At 48.2% G+C, this 22,099-nt stretch overlaps 1 protein-coding gene across 3 annotated transcripts in view; it reads left to right on the top strand.

Moving 5' to 3' along the window:
• The window catches only part of HTR4 (5-hydroxytryptamine receptor 4), a 908,015-nt gene that overhangs the window by 769,442 nt on the left and 116,474 nt on the right, over positions 1–22,099 (top strand). Inside the window, exon 8 of one of the 3 annotated variants that reach the window (XM_063928020.1) lies at positions 8,919–8,995. The exons of the other annotated variants lie outside the window; for them this stretch is intronic. Coding sequence (XP_063784090.1) covers positions 8,919–8,979 — 61 coding nt within the window. The 3' untranslated portion in view covers positions 8,980–8,995. The remainder of the gene's footprint in view (positions 1–8,918; positions 8,996–22,099) is intronic. 3 annotated transcript variants of the gene reach the window in all.

Genomic DNA, 22,099 nt, shown 5'->3' with positions numbered 1-22,099 from the left:
TACGATTTTAATACCTACAGGTAAATCCTTTTCTCTTAGTCTGTAGAGGATGCTGGGGACTACAAAAGGACCATGGGGTATAGACGGGATCCGCAGGAGACATGGGCACACTATAAGACTTTGAATGGGTGTGAACTGGCTCCTGCCTCTATGCCCCTCCCCCAGACCTCAGTTATAGGAACTGTGCCCAGAGGAGATGGACATTTCGAGGAAAAGGATTTTGTTAAACTAAGGGTGAGATACATACCAGCTCACACCACACCACACCGTACAACATGGCATTCAACTAAACCCAGTTAACAGTGTGAACCAAAACCGATCAGCAACAGCCTGACCTTTACCAAACACAACCTTTGTGTAACTTAAACAATAACTATGTACAATTACTGCAGATAGAGTCTACAGACTAAGAGAAAAGGATTTACCGGTAGGTATTAAAATCCTATTTTCTCCTTCGTCCTAGAGGATGCTGGGGACTCCAAAAGGACCATGGGGTTTATACCAAAGCTCAAAACCGGGCGAGAGAGTGCGGATGACTCTGCAGCACCGATTGAGCAAACATGAGGTCCTCATCAGCCAGGGTATCAAACTTGTAGAACTTTGCAAAAGTGTTTGACCCCAACCAAGTAGCTGCTCGGCAAAGCTGTAATGCCAAGACGCCCCGGGCAGCCGCCCAGGATGAACCCACATTCCTAGTGGAATGGGCCTTCACCGATTTCGGTAACGGCAATCCAGCCATAGAATGAGCTTGCTGAATTGTATTACAGATCCAGCGTGCAATAGTCTGCTTAGAAGCAGGAGCGCCAACCTTGTTGGCTGCTTACAGGACAAACAGAGCCTCTGTTTTCCTCACCCAAGCCGTTCTGGCTACATAAATTTTCAAAGCTCTGACCACATCAAGGGACTTTGAATCAGCCAAGGCTTCAGTAGCCACAGGCACCACAATAGGTTGTTACATGTGAAACGAAGAAACCACCTTCGGTAGAAATTGTTTACGAGTTCTCAACTCCGCTCTATCCTCATGAAAAATCAGATAGGGGCTTTTGTGAGACAAAGCCGCCAATTCGGACACCCGCCTTGCGGATGCCAAGGCCAATAGCATGACCACTTTCCAAGTGAGAAATTTCAACTCAACCTTTTGTAAAAGTTCAAACCAATGCGACGTAAGGAACTGTAACACCACGTTAAGGTCCCACGGTGCCACTGGGGGCACAAACGGAGGTTGGATGTGCAGCACGCCTTTCACGAAGAGCTGTACTTCTGGAAGCGAAGCCAACTCCCTTTGAAAGAAAATTGATAATGCCGAAACCTGCCCTTTAATGGAGCCTAACTTCAGGCCCGCATCCACACCCGCTTGCAAAAAATGGAGGAACCGACCCAGCTGAAATTCTTCCGTAGGAGCCTTCTTGGATTCACACCAAGACACATATTTTCTCCAAATACGGTGATAATGCTTTGCGGTTACCTTCTTTCTAGCCTTAAGTAGAGTGGGGATGACTTCCCCGGGAATACCCTTTCTGGCTAGGATTTGGCGTTCAACCGCCATGCCGTCAAACGCAACCGCGGTAAGTCCTGGAACATGCACGGCCCCTGCTGTAACAGATCCTCTCTTAGAGGAAGAGGCCAGGGATCTCCTGTGAGTAATTCCTGAAGATCCGGATACCAGGCCCTCCGTGGCCAATCTGGAACAAGGAGTATCGCCTAGACCCTTGTTCTTCTTATGATCCTTATCACCTTTGGGATGAGTGGAAGTGGAGGGAACACATAGACCGACTGAAACATCAACGGTGTCACCAGAGCGTCTACCACTACTGCTTGAGGGTCCCTCGACCTGGAACAATATGTCAGCAGCTTCTTGTTGAGGCGTGATGCCACCATGTCTATTTGAGGAAGACCCCAACAACTTGTCACTTCTGCAAAAACCTCTTGATGAAGACCCCACTCTCCTGGATGGAGATCGTGTCTGCTGAGGAAGTCTGCTTCCCAGTTGTCCACGCCTGGAATGAAGACCGCTGACAGAGCGCTTGCATGCTTTTCCGCCCAGCGAAGGATCTTGGTGGCCTCCGCCATTGCCGCTCGGCTCTACGTCCCGCCCTGGCGGTTTATGTGAGCCATGGCTGTTATGTTGTCCGACTGAATCAGGACGGGCAGGTCGCGAAGATGTTCCGCTTGTAGCAGGCCGTTGTAGATGGCCCTTAATTCCAGAATGTTTATGTGCAGACAAGCTTCCTGGCTTGACCATTTTCCCTGGAAAAATTTTTCCCTGTGTGACTGCTCCCCAACCTCGGAGACTCGCGTTCGTGGTCACCAGAATCCAATCTTGGATGCTGAACCTGCGACCTTCTTGAAGGTGAGAACTTTGGAGCCACCACAGGAGAGAAACCCTGGTCTTGGGGGACAGAGTTATTTTCCGGTGCATCTGTAGATGGGACCCTGACCACTTGTTCAGTAGGTCCCATTGAAACGTTCTTGCATGGAACCTGCCAAACGGAATGGCCTCGTAGGTTGCCACCATTTTCCCCAGCACTCGAGTGCATTGATGAATCGACACTCTTGGCGGTTTCAGAAGTTCCTTGACCATGTTCTGGATTTCCTGAGCTTTTTCTAACGGGAGAAAAATCCTCTGCCGTTCCGTGTCCAGGATCATGCCCAAAAACGACAGCCGAGTTGTCGGAATCAACTACGACTTTGGCAAATTTAGGAGCCAGCCATGCTGTTGCAGCACCTGCAGGGAGAGCGCAAGGCTTTTTAGCAACTGCTCCTGTGATCTCGCCTTTATCAGGAGATTGTCCAAGTACGGGATAATTGTGACCCCTTGCTTGCGCAGGAGTACCATAATTTACGCCATTACCTTGGTGAAAATCCTTGGGGCCGTGGAAAGACCAAATGGCAACATCTAAAATTGGTAGTGACAATCCTGAACAGCGAACCTCAGGTACACCTGATGAGGAGGATAAATGGGGACATGCAGATAAGCATCCTTTATGTCGACTGACACCATGAAATCCCCCCCCCCCCCTCCAGACTGGAGATCACCGCTCGGAGAGACTCCATCTTGAATTTGAAACTTTACAAATACACATTGAACGATTTTAAATTCAGAATTGGTCTGACCGAGCCGTCCGGCTTCGGGACCACAAACAGGCTTGAATAAAACCCTTCTCCCCGCTGTGATGGGGGAACCTCGACAATGATCCGCTGCTGACACAGCTTTTGTATTGCCGCACACGCTACCTCTCTTTCCGAAAGAGAAGCTGGCAAGGCCGATTTGAAAAAATTGGCATAGGGGCACGTCTTGAAACTCCAGCTTGTAACCTTGGGTCACAATTTCCAGTACCCAAGGATCCAGGCCCGAGAAAACCCAGACCTGACTGAAGAGTTGAAGACGCGCTCCCTCCGGTGCTGACTCCCGCAGGGGAGCCCCAGCGTCATGCGGTGGATTTGGCAGAAGCCGGGGAGGACTTCTGCTCCTGGGAGCTTGCCACAGCCGGCGATCTTTTTCCCCTTCCCTTACCTCTTGCCGCAAGGAAGGATGACCCACGTCCTTTCCGGAATTTCTGCGACCGAAAGGACTGCATTTGATATGGAGGCGTTTTCTTTTGCTGTGGAGGAACAAAAGGCAGAAAAGAGGACTTACCCGCGGTAGCTGTAGAAACCAGGTCCGCGAGCCCTTCACCAAACAAAACTCCACCATTGTAGGACAGAGCTTCCATAGCCTTCTTAGAATCAGCATCACCATTCCATTGATGAGTCCACAACGCCCTTCTAGCTGAGACTGCCATTGCATTGGCCCTTGATCCCAAGAGGCCAATATCCCTCGCCGTCTCTTTTAAATAGACTGCAGCGTCCCTGATATGACCCAGAGTCAACAGCACGCTATCTCGATCCAGGGTGTCTATGTCCGATGACAAGTTATCCGCCCACTTTTCAATCGCGTTACTCACCCACGCCGAAGCGACAGCCGGTCTGAGGAGTGTACCTGTCGTGACATAAATAGATTTCAAGGTAGCTTCCTGCCTCCGATCAGCAGGATCTTTAAGGGACGCCATTTCAGGAGATGGTAGCGCCACTTTCTTGGATAAGCGTGCTAGAGCTTTGTCTACCGTGGGTGTTGCCTCCCACCCAAATCTATCCTGAGAAGGAAACGGGTATGCCATAGCAATTCTCCTGGGAATGTGCCACCTCTTGTCTGGCGTTTCCCAGGCTTTTTCAAAAAGGGCATTCAGTTCATGAGAGGGAGGGAACGTAACCTCCGGTTTCTTCCCCTTATACATACAGACTCTTGTCTCAGGGACAGCGGGGTCTTCCGTAATATGCAACACGTCTTTTATAGCCACAATCATGTACTGAATACTCTTAGCCACCTTAGGATGTAACTTCGCATCATTATAGTCGACACTGGAATCAGAATCCGTGTCGGTATCAGTGTCTGCTATCTGGGTAAATGAACGTTTTTGGGACCCCGAGGGGGCCTGAGAGTGTGCCACGTCTCCCATGGATTGCCACGTCTCCCATGGATTGCCTCCATACTTGGTTCTGAGACTCAGATTTGTCCAACCTCTTGTGCAACAAAGCCACACTGCTATTCAACACATTCCACATATCAACCCAATCAGCAGTCGGCGGTGCCGACAGAGTCACTCCTTCATTTTGTTCAGTTCTCACACTAACCTCCTCCTGGGAAGAGCATTCAGATTCTGCCATGTCGACACACACGTACCGACACCCCCACACACACTGGGCTAAAGGGGACAGACCCACAATAAGGCCTTTCAGAGAGACAGAGAAGGAGTTTGCCAGCTCACACCCAGCGCCACACCAGTCTGAAAACAAAATGCCCCAGACCTATAAGTGCTTGTAATATAATACAACCAATCACCAAATTATGTGCCCTCCCCTTCATTTTTAGCACCCTGCTACTTGTGACAGCAGTGGAAGGGCCAGGAGCAGCGTCTCTGCAGCAAGCTGTGGAGAGAAAATGGCGCTGGTCAGAGCTGAGGAGGAAGCCCCGCCCCCTACAAGGCGCGCTTCGGTCTCGCTATAATTATACTGGCGGGGATCTCAAAACAGTGCCTATGCACTTTATTTTAGCCAGATATTGCCCAAAAGAGGTTTATATTGCAACCCAGGGCGCCCCCCCCTGCGCCCTGCACCCATGCGGTGCCTGTGTCAGCGGGAGCAATGGTGCGCAGCGCTACCGCTGCACGGTACCTCAGGAAGACTTCTGCCGCCTTACGATGTCTTCTTTGCTTTGGTTACTCACCTGTCTTCTGGCTCTGTGAGGGGGATGGCGGCGCGGCTCTGGGAACGAGCAGCTAGGCGACCCAAGTGATCGGACCCTCTGGAGCTAATGGTGTCCAGTAGCCTAAGAAGCAGAGCCTATCAGTCTCACAGAAGTAGGTCTGCTTCTCTCCCCTCAGTCCCACAATGCAGGGAGCCTGTTGCCAGCAGTGCTCCCTGAAAAAAATAAACCTAACAAAAGTCTTTTAGAGAAACTCAGTAGAGCTCCCCTATAGTGTGACCAGTCTCCTCTGGGCACAGAATCTAACTGAGGTCTGGAGGAGGGGCATAGAGGGAGGAGCCAGTTCACACCCATTCAAAGTCTTATAGTGTGCCCATGTCTCCTGCGGATCCCGTCTATACCCCCATGGTCCTTTTGGAGTCCCCAGCATCCTCTAGGACGAAGGAGAAATGTGGTTAATGTCTACAGGTTAACAGTAAGGCAAATGTTTTGCTGATGTAAGATGGAAAATTACACAGCAAACAGCAAGTCTGTGGCCCTCATTCCGAGTTGTTCGCTCGTTAGTGGTTTTCGCAATGGAGCGATTTGTCGCAAACTGCGCATGCACAATGTTCGCAGTGCGTCTGCGCCAAGTAAATTTGCCAAAAAGTTAGGTATTTTACTCACGGCTTAACGAAGAAATTTCTTCGTTCTGGTGATCGGAGTGTGATTGACAGGAAGTGGGGGTTTCTGGGCGGAAACTGGCTGTTTTATGGGTGTGCGCGGAAAAACGCTGCCGTTTCTGGGAAAAACGCGGGAGTGGCTGGAGAAACGGGGGAGTGTCTGGGCGAACGCTGGGTGTGTTTGTGACGTCAAACCAGGAACGAAACTGACTGAACTGATCGCAGTGGCAGAGTAAGTCCCGAGCTACTCAGAAACTGCAAAGAAATTTCTATTCGCAATTATGCAAATCTTTCGTTCGCAATTCTGCAAAGCTAAGATTCACTCCCAGTAGGCGGCGGCTTAGCGTGTGCAAAGCTGCTAAAAGCAGCTAGCGAGCGAACAACTCGGAATGAGGGCCCGTGTTCCTTCATTAACTATGCTTCTTGGTGCAAAATTGGATTTTCAGGTATTTGTAGGGTCCAATTAAAAATTGCACTACAGGTGTTTTTGTTTTTTTGTTTTTGTTTTGCAGAAATTGATTGTATAGTTTCCAGAGTCAGTGAGGATTGGAGAATATTAGAAGTGAACATACATTTGTAGTTGGGATGCAGTCCAAGTAGTGTTGGCTTTTGGAGGATGTTAAGCATTTGTTTGTTGTTTCATGTAATCCTTCTGTTATTCTAAAATGGTGATGGCAGAAGAATGACAATAAAAATTGATATGTCATTCAAACAAAGTTGTTTTTTAATTTCAGATTTTTTTTCTTGTTTTATGTATTTGTACAGTATTTATTTTCAACTAGTGCAACAAAAATCCAAAGTCTGGGAATCTAGTACCACTGAGCTTGCGTGAATCTGCTAGTTGGGTAACGCATATCCCCAGATTTTAGCCTGGGGAAGTGTTACGTTAATTCTCACCACTCACCAGCCAGTATCACCAAGACCCTTAAGGGGGGTACACACGGAGAGATCCGTGCTTAAAATCTAAGCACTCTGACTAGATTGCTTAGAAGTTAAGCATGGATCTCTCGTGTGTATGCTCCCCAGCAATAGCGATGCGCGGCCTCGCACGTCGCTATCTCCGGTGCTAGATTGAGCCTGCATGCAGGCTCAATCTAGAAGGTCGCTCACTTCAGCGCTGTGTGAAGTAAGCGGCCCCCAGCATCCCCCCTCCACACTCAGCACCCATCACGCTGAGTGCTGAGCGGGGAGAGATGTGTGCTGAGCGGTCTGTGATAGATCGCTCAGCACACATCTCTAGGTGTGTACCCCCCTTTAGTGAGAAAATTTACACAAGTACAGAATTTTACTAAAGGTCGATTTAAAATCAGCTAAAATCGATTAAAATCTGTCTCAATCGATGCTGTGTTTCAGCGACTGAAACACACATTTTTCTAACAGATGACTTTAATATTTATTTTTAAATCTGTATCTGTAGTCTTCTAATGCATTAAGAACTGCTCAAGTAATTTTGATTAATTATAAACCATAATATTTGAATACAAAAAGATAAACAAAGTAATACAAAGTATCTCTTATACCAGAGATCCAACCTACATTTCCCTAGAAGCAGTTGGCGGATTTAGCCAATTTAAGATTGCAAGGGAGCAGCTTCTGGTTGTCTTCCAAGAAGGAAATAATTCACTTTGTTGCTTCTTTTACCAATGACTTCCTGACTGTGATAAGCTAAATTAAAGGTCCTTATTAAATTGAGTATCAGCTGCCAGTGTTATATTGTATTGATAAATTATGACACACAAGAGTGGCCTCACTCTCTATAGGCATTGTGTTTTTAGAACAGACTGATTTACAAGGCTATGAATACTTTTAGTAATGTTGATTCGAATGGAAGGCTGATTGTTGCTGGTGGAGCAGTCAAGGATTATTTTATGACCAGTGTGGAAAGAAAATGTAATTACTTCCATTATTTTATATTGCGTTCGCATAAATCACCAATGGGCGATTTAGTCAGAGCTGCAGCACAACAGGGCTATAGTGCGCCCTGTACCAGCCCCGCCTCTTGAGCATATGATGTTGCGTAGAGCTGTCAACACCGGAAAGTGCAACATTGCCCGGAGTGACCTGGTAAGGTAGCGTCTAGTTTCTGTTCGTGGAGAGGACCTTTCCCATAACCCCCTGGGTCCATGTCACAATCTATTTGGAATAGTAAAGTGTGGAGAGCAAAGCGGAGCGGAGCGAGACACCGAGCCCGAAACGTGGCGAGCGATGCGAGCCCGCGAGGGTCCAATGCTGCATACAATTTTTTTTTACCCCAAACGAACGGAGAATGAAGAAAACATTTAGGTGCTGTAAGGGCGGAAGTTCTCTCCTGCCCTCTTGTTTTGTCACTTCCAGGTCCTGTGCACGAAGGTAACATAGACTCAACCGTCCTGGTAATGCTTTGAGTAGCTGTACATACAGACTGTAACATACATACCCCGAGAGTACAAAAGCCACTCCAGCAAGCACTGCAACAGCGATCCTTGTTGTAGGGTGTAGTTATGGGCACCCTGCCAGCTCTGCAAGGGCCATAAGGCAGCAATCGTGCTACCCCCAGAGTCCTGTGCTCTGTACTACAGCATTGCTTGCACACATCTAGTTACAGCATTAAGGCAGATAAATGTTATAATAGATTACTCTATTTTTTCAAATATGTAACAAATTCATGACAGTTGCAGTTAGATCCATGTAAGATTTATCGTAGATTAGATAAACAGATATGCACATTGTGAAAATACTTGAAAGTGTGTTGGATCCTAAGCTAGTAAATGCAATTTAATGATGCTAGCATGCTATACTTTGTGGCCACCTCTGTTTTATAACGGGGACAGCACTGGGAATTGTCAAGAGCAGCATAGTATAGGTGGTACAGAAACAGAAAACACGTCTTCCAGCAACATTAGTAAAATTGTGTTAGTAATTTCCCCTTTATTGATAGATTCCCTATTAATGTCTGTCTTTCTTCTTCTTTCCCAACCCTTTTGTTTTCATTTGTCTTCTTTCCTGTTCCTCTCTCTTCTGCTCTCCATATAAAGTGGCTGTTCCTCTATCTCCAAGTTTCTCCTGCTGTTCTGCAATAGACCAGTTCCTGTGTGAGTTCTGAAAATGCGCTGTAAGTCTCCTATCACCCTCTTCTTGTATCTGATTCTGTGTTGTTAATCTTTGCATTCAATGTATGTCTTGTCTCTGCCTTTATTACTTCACTATCTCTACTATGTGTTGGAGTCTTTGATTACTGTTCACTTTGTGGTTTAAATTATGTTGTTCCTGTAAATTAAATGAAGCATTTTCAGATAGCTTCCCTGCAGCTTAAACGTAATTACTAGCTGCATAGAACAAATGCCTATAATACTGTAGATTTACACTATTCTGTTGCTTTGTTGATAGGAGCAAATATATATTAGCCATTTAATGGTGAAGTTTCTTTTCAAAAATAAGAAAAAAATATGTATAGAAACAGGGCCGTTTCTAGCCAATTTGGCTCCCAGTGCGAGATTTAGAAATGCGGAAACCCCCCCCCCCATTCACATAAGAAAAAATGTGCCCCCCCCCCCCATAGATATGGAGCGCGCTCCCGGCAAGGGGGCGTGGCATCATTAAAATGGGCGTGGCTTTAACATGGGCGTGGCCTCATCTGATCTCATCATCACGGCCACCACAGGATAAAAAAAAAAAAAGTCCTCATTTTACACAGCACGGTAGGCAAGTGTCCCCATTTTACACATTGCGGCAGGCAAGTGTCCCCATTTTACACATTGCGGCAGGCACGTGCCCCCTTTTTACACAGTACGGCAGGCAAGTGTCCCCATTTTACACATTGCGGCAGGAAAGTGTCCCCATTTTACACATTGCGGCAGGCACGTGCCCCCATTTTACACAGTACAACAGGCAAGTGTCCCCATTTTACACATTGCGGCAGGCACGTGCCCCCATTTTACACAGTACAACAGGCAAGTGTCCCCATTTTACACAGTACGGCAGGCACGTGCCCCCATTTTACACAGTACGGCAGGCACGTGCCCCCATTTTACACAGTACAACAGGCAAGTGTCCCCATTTTACACAGTACGGCAGGCACGTGCCCCCATTTTACACAGTACAACAGGCAAGTGTCCCCATTTTACACATTGCGGCAGGAAACTGTCCCCATTTTACACTTTGCGGCAGGCACGTGCCCCCATTTTACACAGCATGGCAGGCAAGTGTCCCCATTTTACACATTCCGGCAGGCAAGTGTCCCCATTTTACACATTCCGGCAGGCAAGTGTCCCCATTTTACACATTGCGGCAGGCACGTGCCCCCATTTTACACATTGCGGCAGGAAAGTGTCCCCATTTTACACATTGCGGCAGGCACGTGCCCCCATTTTACACAGTACAACAGGCAAGTGTCCCCATTTTACACATTGCGGCAGGCACGTGCCCCCTTTTTACACAGTACGGCAGGCAAGTGTCCCCATTTTACACATTGCGGCAGGAAAGTGTCCCCATTTTACACATTGCGGCAGGCACGTGCCCCCATTTTACACAGCATGGCAGGCAAGTGTCCCCATTTTACACATTCCGGCAGGCAAGTGTCCCCATTTTACACATTCCGGCAGGCAAGTGTCCCCATTTTACACATTGCGGCAGGCACGTGCCCCCATTTTACACAGTACGGCAGGCAAGTGTCCCCATTTTACACATTGGGGCAGACAGGTGTCCCCATTTTACACATTCCGGCAGACAGGTGTCCCCATTTTACATAGTATGGCAGGTGGTGGTGGGGGGGGAGGGAGGGAGAGACAGGGGCTGACTTACATTTGAAGCGGTTCTTCCCGCTCTTCAGCCGCCTCTCCCTCGTCTGCGCAGCGCTGGGCAGCTTGGCTCCCCCTTCTCCCTCCTCCCGAGTGCCCAGCTCGGGGGGCGGGGTTTCGCGGAATGACGCGATTGCGTCGTGACGTCACGACGCAAACGTGTCATTCCGCGAAACCCCGCCCCCCGAGCTGGGCACTCGGGAGGAGAGGGGAGGGGGTTTGAAAGTGCTCAGCAAGTGCCGCGGCAGGCGCCCCGTGCGGTTGCACGGCTCGCCCGCCGCAAGAAACGGCACTGTAAGATGTGATAAGCAGTAAAATTCTGTTAGTAATAAATTGGTAGGATGAAAACTCTGTTTTTCTACTGTCTTTACTCCTGTAGGATTAGTGTGATATAAATAGTGCTCAACTATCTCCAAGTATGTAGTTCTGCAAATTGTTAACACACAGGCCCTCATTCCAAGTTGATCACTTGCTAGCAACTTATTGCAGCGCTGCGATCAGATAGTCGCCGCCTATAGGGGAGTGTATTTTTGCTTTGCAAGTGTGCAAATGTTTTTGCAGCCGACGGCACAAAAAAGATTTTTGCAGTTTCTGAGTAGCTCTGAACTTACTCAGCCGCTGCGATCACTTCAGTCTTTTTGGTCCCGGAATTGACGTCAGACATCCGCCCTGCAAATGCTTGGACACGCCTGCGTTTTTACAAACACTCCCAGAAAACGGTCAGTTGACACCCATAAACGCCCTCTTTCTGTGAATCACCTTGCGATCGGCTATGCGAATGGATTCTTCATTAAATCCATCGCCCAGCACCTATCCTCTTTGTACCCGTACGACGCACCTGCGCATTGCGGTGCATACGCATGCGCAGTTTTGACGAGTTTTAACTAGAGATGAGCGCCGGAAATTTTTCGGGTTTTGTGTTTTGGTTTTGGGTTCGGTTCCGCGGCCGTGTTTTGGGTTCGAACGCGTTTTGGCAAAACCTCACCGAATTTTTTTTGTCTGATTCGGGTGTGTTTTGGATTCGGGTGTTTTTTTTTTTAAAAACACTAAAAAACAGCTTAAATCATAGAATTTGGGGGTCATTTTGATCCCAAAGTATTATTAACCTCAAAAACCATAATTTACACTCATTTTCAGTCTATTCTGAATACCTCACACCTCACAATATTGTTTTTAGTCCTAAAATTTGCACCTAGGTCGCTGGATGACTAAGCTGGGCGACCCTAGTGGCCGACACAAACACCGGGCCCATCTAGGAGTGGCACTGCAGTGTCACGCAGGATGTCCCTTCCAAAAAACCCTCCCCAAACAGCACATGATGCAAAGAAAAAAAGAGGCGCAATGAGGTAGCTGAATGTGTGAGTAAGATAAGCGACCCTAGTGGCCGACACAAACACCGGGCCCATCTAGGAGTGGCACTGCAGTGTCACGCAGGATGTCCCTTCCAAAAAACCCTCCCCAAACAGCACATGACGCAAAGAAAAAAAGAGGCGCAATGAGGTAGCTGACTGTGTGAGTAAGATAAGCGACCCTAGTGGCCGACACAAACACCGGGCCCATCTAGGAGTGGCACTGCAGTGTCACGCAGGATGTCCCTTCCAAAAAACCCTCCCCAAACAGCACATGACGCAAAGAAAAAAAGAGGCGCAATGAGGTAGCTGACTGTGTGAGTAAGATAAGCGACCCTAGTGGCCGACACAAACACCGGGCCCATCTAGGAGTGGCACTGCAGTGTCACGCAGGATGTCCCTTCCAAAAAACCCTCCCCAAACAGCACATGACGCAAAGAAAAAAAGAGGCGCAATGAGGTAGCTGACTGTGTGAGTAAGATAAGCGACCCTAGTGGCCGACACAAACACCGGGCCCATCTAGGAGTGGCACTGCAGTGTCACGCAGGATGTCCCTTCCAAAAAACCCTCCCCAAACAGCACATGACGCAAAGAAAAAAAGAGGCGCAATGAGGTAGCTGTGTGAGTAAGATAAGCGACCCTAGTGGCCGACACAAACACCGGGCCCATCTAGGAGTGGCACTGCAGTGTCACGCAGGATGTCCCTTCCAAAAAACCCTCCCCAAACAGCACATGACGCAAAGAAAAATTAAAGAAAAAAGAGGTGCAAGATGGAATTGTCCTTGGGCCCTCCCACCCACCCTTATGTTGTATAAACAGGACATGCACACTTTAACCAACCCATCATTTCAGTGACAGGGTCTGCCACACGACTGTGACTGATATGACGGGTTGGTTTGGACCCCCACCAAAAAAGAAGCAATTAATCTCTCCTTGCACAAACTGGCTCTACAGAGGCAAGATGTCCACCTCATCATCATCCTCCGATATATCACCGTGTACATCCCCCTCCTCACAGATTATCAATTCGTCCCCACTGGAATCCACCATCTCAGCTCCCTGTGTACTTTGTGGAGGCAATTGCTGCTGGTCAATGTCTCCGCGGAGGAATTGATTATAATTCATTTTAATGAACATCATCTTCTCCACATTTTCTGGATGTAACCTCGTACGCCGATTGCTGACAAGGTGAGCGGCGGCACTAAACACTCTTTCGGAGTACACACTTGTGGGAGGGCAACTTAGGTAGAATAAAGCCAGTTTGTGCAAGGGCCTCCAAATTGCCTCTTTTTCCTGCCAGTATAAGTACGGACTGTGTGACGTGCCTACTTGGATGCGGTCACTCATATAATCCTCCACCATTCTTTCAATGTTGAGAGAATCATATGCAGTGACAGTAGACGACATGTCCGTAATCGTTGTCAGGTCCTTCAGTCCGGACCAGATGTCAGCATCAGCAGTCGCTCCAGACTGCCCTGCATCACCGCCAGCGGGTGGGCTCGGAATTCTGAGCCTTTTCCTCGCACCCCCAGTTGCGGGAGAATGTGAAGGAGGAGATGTTGACAGGTCGCGTTCCGCTTGACTTGACAATTTTCTCACCAGCAGGTCTTTCAACCCCAGCAGACTTGTGTCTGCCGGAAAGAGAGATCCAAGGTAGGCTTTAAATCTAGGATCGAGCACGGTGGCCAAAATGTAGTGCTCTGATTTCAACAGATTGACCACCCGTGAATCCTTGTTAAGCGAATTAAGGGCTCCATCCACAAGTCCCACATGCCTAGCGGAATCGCTCCGTGTTAGCTCCTCCTTCAATGTCTCCAGCTTCTTCTGCAAAAGCCTGATGAGGGGAATGACCTGACTCAGGCTGGCAGTGTCTGAACTGACTTCACGTGTGGCAAGTTCAAAGGGCATCAGAACCTTGCACAACGTTGAAATCATTCTCCACTGCGCTTGAGACAGGTGCATTCCACCTCCTATATCGTGCTCAATTGTATAGGCTTGAATGGCCTTTTGCTGCTCCTCCAACCTCTGAAGCATATAGAGGGTTGAATTCCACCTCGTTACCACTTCTTGCTTCAGATGATGGCAGGGCAGGTTCAGTAGTTTTTGGTGGTGCTCCAGTCTTCTGTACGTGGTGCCTGTACGCCGAAAGTGTCCCGCAATTCTTCTGGCCACCGACAGCATCTCTTGCACGCCCCTGTCGTTTTTTAAAAAATTCTGCACCACCAAATTCAAGGTATGTGCAAAACATGGGACGTGCTGGAATTTGCCCATATTTAATGCACACACAATATTGCTGGCGTTGTCCGATGCCACAAATCCACAGGAGAGTCCAATTGGGGTAAGCCATTCCGCGATGATCTTCCTCAGTTGCCGTAAGAGGTTTTCAGCTGTGTGCGTATTCTGGAAACCGGTGATACAAAGCGTAGCCTGCCTAGGAAAGAGTTGGCGTTTGCGAGATGCTGCTACTGGTGCCGCCGCTGCTGTTCTTGCGGCGGGAGTCCATACATCTACCCAGTGGGCTGTCACAGTCATATAGTCATGACCCTGCCCTGCTCCACTTGTCCACATGTCCGTGGTTAAGTGGACATTGGGTACAACTGCATTTTTTAGGACACTGGTGAGTCTTTTTCTGACGTCCGTGTACATTCTCGGTATCGCCTGCCTAGAGAAGTGGAACCTAGATGGTATTTGGTAACGGGGGCACACTGCCTCAATAAATTGTCTAGTTCCCTGTGAACTAACGGCGGATACCGGACGCACGTCTAACACCAACATAGTTGTCAAGGCCTCAGTTATCCGCTTTGCAGCAGGATGACTGCTGTGATATTTCATCTTCCTCGCAAAGGACTGTTGAACAGTCAATTGCTTACTGGAAGTAGTACAAGTGGGCTTACGACTTCCCCTCTGGGATGACCATCGACTCCCAGCAGCAACAACAGCAGCGCCAGCAGCAGTAGGCGTTACACGCAAGGATGCATCGGAGGAATCCCAGGCAGGAGAGGACTCGTCAGAATTGCCAGTGACATGGCCTGCAGGACTATTGGCATTCCTGGGGAAGGAGGAAATTGACAATGAGGGAGTTGGTGGGGTGGTTTGCGTGAGCTTGGTTACAAGAGGAAGGGATTTACTGGTCAGTGGACTGCTTCCGCTGTCGCCCAAAGTTTTTGAACTTGTCACTGACTTATTATGAATGCGCTGCAGGTGACATATAAGGGAGGATGTCCCGAGGTGGTTAACGTCCTTACCCCTACTTATTACAGCTTGACAAAGGCAACACACGGCTTGACACCTGTTGTCCGCATTTCTGTTGAAATACTTCCACACCGAAGAGCTGATTTTTTTGGTATTTTCACCAGGCATGTCAGTGGCCATATTCCTCCCACGGACAACAGGTGTCTCCCCGGGTGCCTGACTTAAACAAACCACCTCACCATCAGAATCCTCCTGGTCAATTTCCTCCCCAGCGCCAGCAACACCCATATCCTCCTCATCCTGGTGTACTTCAACACTGACATCTTCAATCTGACTATCAGGAACTGGACTGCGGGTGCTCCTTCCAGCACTTGCAGGGGGCGTGCAAATGGTGGAAGGCGCATGCTCTTCATGTCCAGTGTTGGGAAGGTCAGGCATCGCAACCGACACAATTGGACTCTCCTTGTGGATTTGGGATTTCGAAGAACGCACAGTTCTTTGCGGTGCTTTTGCCAGCTTGAGTCTTTTCAGTTTTCTAGCGAGAGGCTGAGTGCTTCCATCCTCATGTGAAGCTGAACCACTAGCCATGAACATAGGCCAGGGCCTCAGCCGTTCCTTGCCACTCCGTGTGGTAAATGGCATATTGGCAAGTTTACGCTTCTCCTCCGACAATTTTATTTTAGGTTTTGGAGTCCTTTTTTTACTGATATTTGGTGTTTTGGATTTGACATGCTCTGTACTATGACATTGGGCATCGGCCTTGGCAGACGACGTTGCTGGCATTTCATCGTCTCGGCCATGACTAGTGGCAGCAGCTTCAGCACGAGGTGGAAGTGGATCTTGATCTTTCCCTAATTTTGGAACCTCAACATTTTTGTTCTCCATATTTTAATAGGCACAACTAAAAGGCACCTCAGGTAAACAATGGAGATGGATGGATACTAGTATACAATTATGGATGGACTGCCGAGTGCCGACACAGAGGTAGCTACAGCCGTGGACTACCGTACTGTACTGTGTCTGCTGCTAATATAGACTGGTTGATAATGAGATGTAGTATGTATAAAGAAGAAAGAAAAAAAAAACCACGGGTAGGTGGTATACAATTATGGATGGACTGCCGAGTGCCGACACAGAGGTAGCTACAGCCGTGGACTACCGTACTGTACTGTGTCTGCTGCTAATATAGACTGGATGATAATGAGATGTAGTATGTATAAAGAAGAAAGAAAAAAAAAACCACGGGTAGGTGGTATACAATTATGGATGGACTGCCGAGTGCCGACACAGAGGTAGCTACAGCCGTGGACTACCGTACTGTACTGTGTCTGCTGCTAATATAGACTGGTTGATAATGAGATGTAGTATGTATAAAGAAGAAAGAAAAAAAAACCACGGGTAGGTGGTATACAATTATGGATGGACTGCCGAGTGACGACACAGAGGTAACTACAGCCGTGGACTACCGTACTGTACTGTGTCTGCTGCTAATATAGACTGGATGATAATGAGATGTAGTATGTATAAAGAAGAAAGAAAAAAAAATCCACGGGTAGGTGGTATACAATTATGGATGGACTGCCGAGTGCCGACACAGAGGTAGCTACAGCCGTGGACTACCGTACTGTACTGTGTCTGCTGCTAATATAGACTGGTTGATAATGAGATGTAGTATGTATAAAGAAGAAAGGAAAAAAAAACCACGGGTAGGTGGTATACAATTATGGATGGACTGCCGAGTGCCGACACAGAGGTAGCTACAGCCGTGAACTACCGTACTGTGTCTGCTGCTAATATAGACTGGTTGATAATGAGATGTAGTATGTATAAAGAAGAAAGAAAAAAAAAACCACGGGTAGGTGGTATACAATTATGGATGGACTGCCGAGTGCCGACACAGAGGTAGCTACAGCCGTGGACTACCGTACTGTACTGTGTCTGCTGCTAATATAGACTGGTTGATAATGAGATGTAGTATGTATAAAGAAGAAAGAAAAAAAAAACCACGGGTAGGTGGTATACAATTATGGATGGACTGCCGAGTGCCGACACAGAGATAGCTACAGCCGTGGACTACCGTACTGTACTGTGTCTGCTGCTAATATAGACTGGATGATAATGAGATGTAGTATGTATAAAGAAGAAAGAAAAAAAAAACCACGGGTAGGTGGTGTACAATTATGGATGGACTGCCGAGTGCCGACACAGAGGTAGCTACAGCCGTGGACTACCGTACTGTACTGTGTCTGCTGCTAATATAGACTGGATGATAATGAGATGTAGTATGTATAAAGAAGAAAAAAAAAACCACGGGTAGGTGGTATACAATTATGGATGGACTGCCGAGTGCCGACACAGAGGTAGCTACAGCCGTGAACTACCGTACTGTGTCTGCTGCTAGTATAGACTGGATGATAAATAATGATATAAAAAATATATATATATCACTACTGCAGCCGGACAGGTATATATTATATAATGACGGACCTGCTGGACACTGTCTGTCAGCAGAATGAGTTTTTTAATTTTTATAGAATAAAAAAACATCACACAAGTCACACGACGAGTGTACTTTTTCAGGCAGACATTCAATCACAATATACTATACTGGTGGTCAGTGTGGTCAGGTCACTGGTCACAGTGGTCAGTGGTCAGTCACACTGGCAGTGGCACTCTGGCAGCAAAAGTGTGCACTGTTTAATATGTACTCCTGGCTCCTGCTATAACCTATAACTGCTCTCCAGTCTCCCCCACAATTAAGCTGTGTGAGCACAGTCAGATATTATACATAGATGATGCAGCACACTGGGCTGAGCACAGATATGGTATGTGAGTGTGACTGAGTCACTGTGTATCGTTTTTTTCAGGCAGAGAACAAGAACAGAACGGATTATTAAATAATAATAAATTATAAAACTGCACTGGTGGTCAGGTCACTGGTCATCAGTCACTAGTATAACTCCTCCTAAGCTCCAGTAAGTAAATGAAGTGTCTCACTCTCACTCTCCTATCTATTTTAATTTCTAAACGGAGAGGACGCCAGCCACGTCCTCTCCCTATCAATCTCAATGCACGTGTGAAAATGGCCGCGACGCGCGGCTCCTTATATAGAATCCGAGTCTCGCGATAGAATCCGAGCCTCGCGAGAATCCGACAGCGTGATGATGACGTTCGGGCGCGCTCGGGTTAACCGAGCAAGGCGGGAAGATCCGAGTCGCTCGGCCCTGTGTAAAAAAAACTGAAGTTCGGGCGGGTTCGGATTCAGAGGAACCGAACCCGCTCATCTCTAGTTTTAACCTGATCGCAGCACTGCAAAAAATAGCTAGCGTGTGATCAGGTTGGAATGACCACCATAGGCTTTTCTATAATGTGTGCAGTGTATGTGGTGCACATGGGCCCCTGGGTCCATGAGGGCCCATACCGCACCCATACATTATGCTTACCCGTCCGGAGTCCCGCGGTGATGGCCCTACTCGGCAGACAGAAATCACTCGAAAAATGTCTGCCGCTTCCATTACCAAGTGATTTGCGCATGCGAACTGGAGATGTCCCTGAGAAAAAGGCGCAGGCGCCATGGTCCCAGAGACCTGCGCATGCACAGTAGACTCTGGCTTTATGCCAGAGTCCACTGCTGCTGGAGGTGGGAGGTGAAAGTGCCCGCGACGGAAGCTGCACGTGGGCCCCCCCCCTCTCTTAAAACACCCCTGCTTTAACATCTTGATTCCAAATGCATGACCTGTATAACTTGCAAGGTATGGTGGTCATTAGCGCTTGGTGATTTTAAAAGAATGCATCGCCATTTGTAAGTTGAGCCTGGGCACCAACTTCCTCAGTTACAAAACTCAAACCTTCAGCTTACCACCAACAGACAGAGCAAACACATCTCCCATACTGCAGGGCTTCCCAGTGTTCTAGGGGCATTGTTTATCATTAATCATGTTTCATTTTACTACAATTATATATAAAATGCTTTTACTAGTTGTCAGTATAAACAAAGGTGTAGCTAGGTGCCATGGTGCCTAGAGCAAGGGTATGTTTTGGTACCCCCTCCCCTGTACTGAATTGGGTGCATGTTACATTTGAAAAGAAAAAATATTTTAAAATCCTAAATTGATGACAGGGCCAGTTCTAGACCTTGTGGCTCTCAGGGCGAAAGTTTCCTTTGGGCGCCCCCACATGTTTAAAATAGGGACAGTGCATGACAAAAGCGTGCAATAAAAATGTAGGGGTGTGGATTCATGGGGAAGGGACGTGGCCACAGAATGGTACCAATTCAGATTACACCACACAGTACTGTCCATTATTCACATTACACCACACAGTAGTGTCCGTAATTCACATTACACCATACAGTAGTACCCCATATACACTTTACGCCATACAGTAGAGCCCCTTATACACGTTACACAAAACAATAGAGCCACTTATTAGAGATGAGCGGGTTCGGGTTTACTCGGTTTTACTCAGATTTACTCGGTTCTCAAAACGGCATCTTATTGGCTCACGGATGTCACGTGTTTTGGATAGCCAATAAGAAAAATCCGGATAAAACCGAACTGGCGTTAATTCTGGCATTACATCCGAACCCGCTCATCTCTACCGCTTATACACGTTACGGAACACAGTAGAGCCCCTTATACACGTTACACTAAACAGTAGAGCCGCTTATACACGTTACACCACAGTAGAGCTGCTTATACAAGTTATGCTACAGTAGAGCTGCTTATACATGTTACACAGCGCCTTTTAATGCATTGAGAGGTGCTGCAGCACCAATGTAGAGAGAGGTGCTGTAGCAGCCCGGGCAGAGAGAGGTACTGCAGCAGAGGGGGGAAGGGAGATTGCATTTGGAAACCCCTTCTAGAAATCCTGCGTTTGCCACTGCTGCTGCATGACAGATGTAACCCTACTGCACAGTTACAAGCAGACAGCGAGACATAAAAGAGGGTGGGCAGAGCTCCGGCATATGTGCTGGCTGTCAGTGTCGCCTCTGGCCTGCTCTGTTCCCTCTGCTTTTCCTCCTCCTGCTCTGCGGCTGCTCTGTGGTATAGGAAGAGGGGGGCAGGTGGCGGCGCACCCTCTAACTTTTCCGGCGCCCGGAGCTCATGCTCCACTGGAGTCACCCTCACTACACCCCTGAGTATAAAAAGAAATCCTCAATTGTATGAGCAGCTTGTGCATCACAATCTTATATACATCTCTTACCTGGGTTCATTAGAGTAGTTCATAATTCTAATGGTGTATTTGGTCTCCTGAAAGGGGCAATGGTGGGCTGCTCATATATTTATTTTGACAGTTTCTTTTTGCCATGATGCATGGAAGTCATATGTGCAGCACTGTAGGTTTAGCTCACCGCACGTCCCTGCTGTAGGTGTGATTTTGCTTTCACAGTTTGTCCCCACAACCAGTGGCGGTTCTTGCCACGGGCAAGCGGTACTTTTGCCCGGGGCGCCGCCTTCCGGAGGGCGCCGGCGCCATCCGGAGGGCGCCGCACCAGGGCAAGATCCGCCACTGTGCCCCCCGCAGTGCCCTGCTGTGCCCCCCCCGCTTTGAAGGGAACCAGACGCGTAGCGTCTAGTTTCCCTTCATTGAGAGGACCTTAGTTCTGCGCTGCGCGATGACGTCATCGCGCACCGCACAGCAAAGGTCCTCTCCATGAAGGGAAACTAGACGCTACGGTCTAGTTTCCCTTCGTCTAGAGGACCTTTGCTGTGCGATGCGCGATGACGTCATCGCGCACCGCACAGCATAGTGGCACAGACACTAGACGTCATAATTGACCTCTAGTGTCTATGCTGTTCTATGGGAGAGACGTAATACCGTCTCTCCCATAGATCGAAGAGAAGAGAGTAGAGAAGAAGAGCGGCGCCGCCAGCGGAGGGGGTCTGGATCAGGAACGGGGATGGTAAGTATACTTTTTATTTATTTTTATTTTTTCTTTCAGCGCGTTGACCACGCCCCCAATTGAAGCCACGCCCCCATATTTTGCCCGGGGCGCCACAAATCTTAGAATCGGCCCTGCCCACAACCTTCCTAAATATGTTAATGACATCAGGGCCATAACTAGGGAGAGGGGGTGGGGGCTAAGGGGGCATGCGCCACGGGTGCGGGATTTGAGGGAGCACTGAGGAAATACAGAGGAGGAGGGTTTTTTTGTTTGTTTGTTTTTTACCAGCAGTGCTGTGCTGCTCCACTGAGCGTATACGGCTCCCGGGGCAGTGTCTCTACCCCCCTGTCTGCCCGGAGCTGGCTCCGACACTGTGCGGGTGAGCTCCAGTACCTGGGATCTCTCCGATGCCAACTACTATCTTAAACTCTCTCCTTTGCCATGCAGTACTGCGACTAGCGCGCGGTGCACCGTACAAGCAGTAGAAGCGAGCTGTTGGTGCTGTGTATTTCAGCAGGCTATGATCCCAGCTGCCTGCCCTGCACCAACTCATAACAAGCTGCAGGCTACACAGCATTGAGAGGACACACTGCACCAGGCTTATTCTTGTTAACAGGTGCAGTCACCGATGTTACAGAAATCAAAGGTTCACTTTGCTAGCTATCCACTTGACAGTGGAAACTAAGAGCCTGGACAACCTCCAACTCTAACCGAGTATCACTACAGCAGCCTTGTGGTGAGTTTAAAGACAGACTTTATTATTGGCACTGTGCTCCCAGTTAGGAGTATCAACCTCTGCTTTGCCTCCCAGATGGGGGGATTTGGTGTAGCTTATAGGGGGATGTAGTGTAGTGATGTATGTAGTGTAGTAATGTATTGCAGTATATAGGGGCATGTAGTACACTGATGTGGTGTAGCATATAAGGGGATGCAGTGTAGTGATGTAGTGTACCATATAGGGTATATAGTGCAGTGTATAGGGGCATGTAGTA

The sequence above is a fragment of the Pseudophryne corroboree genome, chromosome 6 (genome assembly GCF_028390025.1).
Source record: "Pseudophryne corroboree isolate aPseCor3 chromosome 6, aPseCor3.hap2, whole genome shotgun sequence".
Classification (NCBI taxonomy): Eukaryota; Metazoa; Chordata; class Amphibia; order Anura; family Myobatrachidae; genus Pseudophryne; species Pseudophryne corroboree.
The sequence above is the reverse complement of the archived record's forward strand: the minus strand, read 5'-3'. Positions and strand labels throughout refer to the sequence as shown.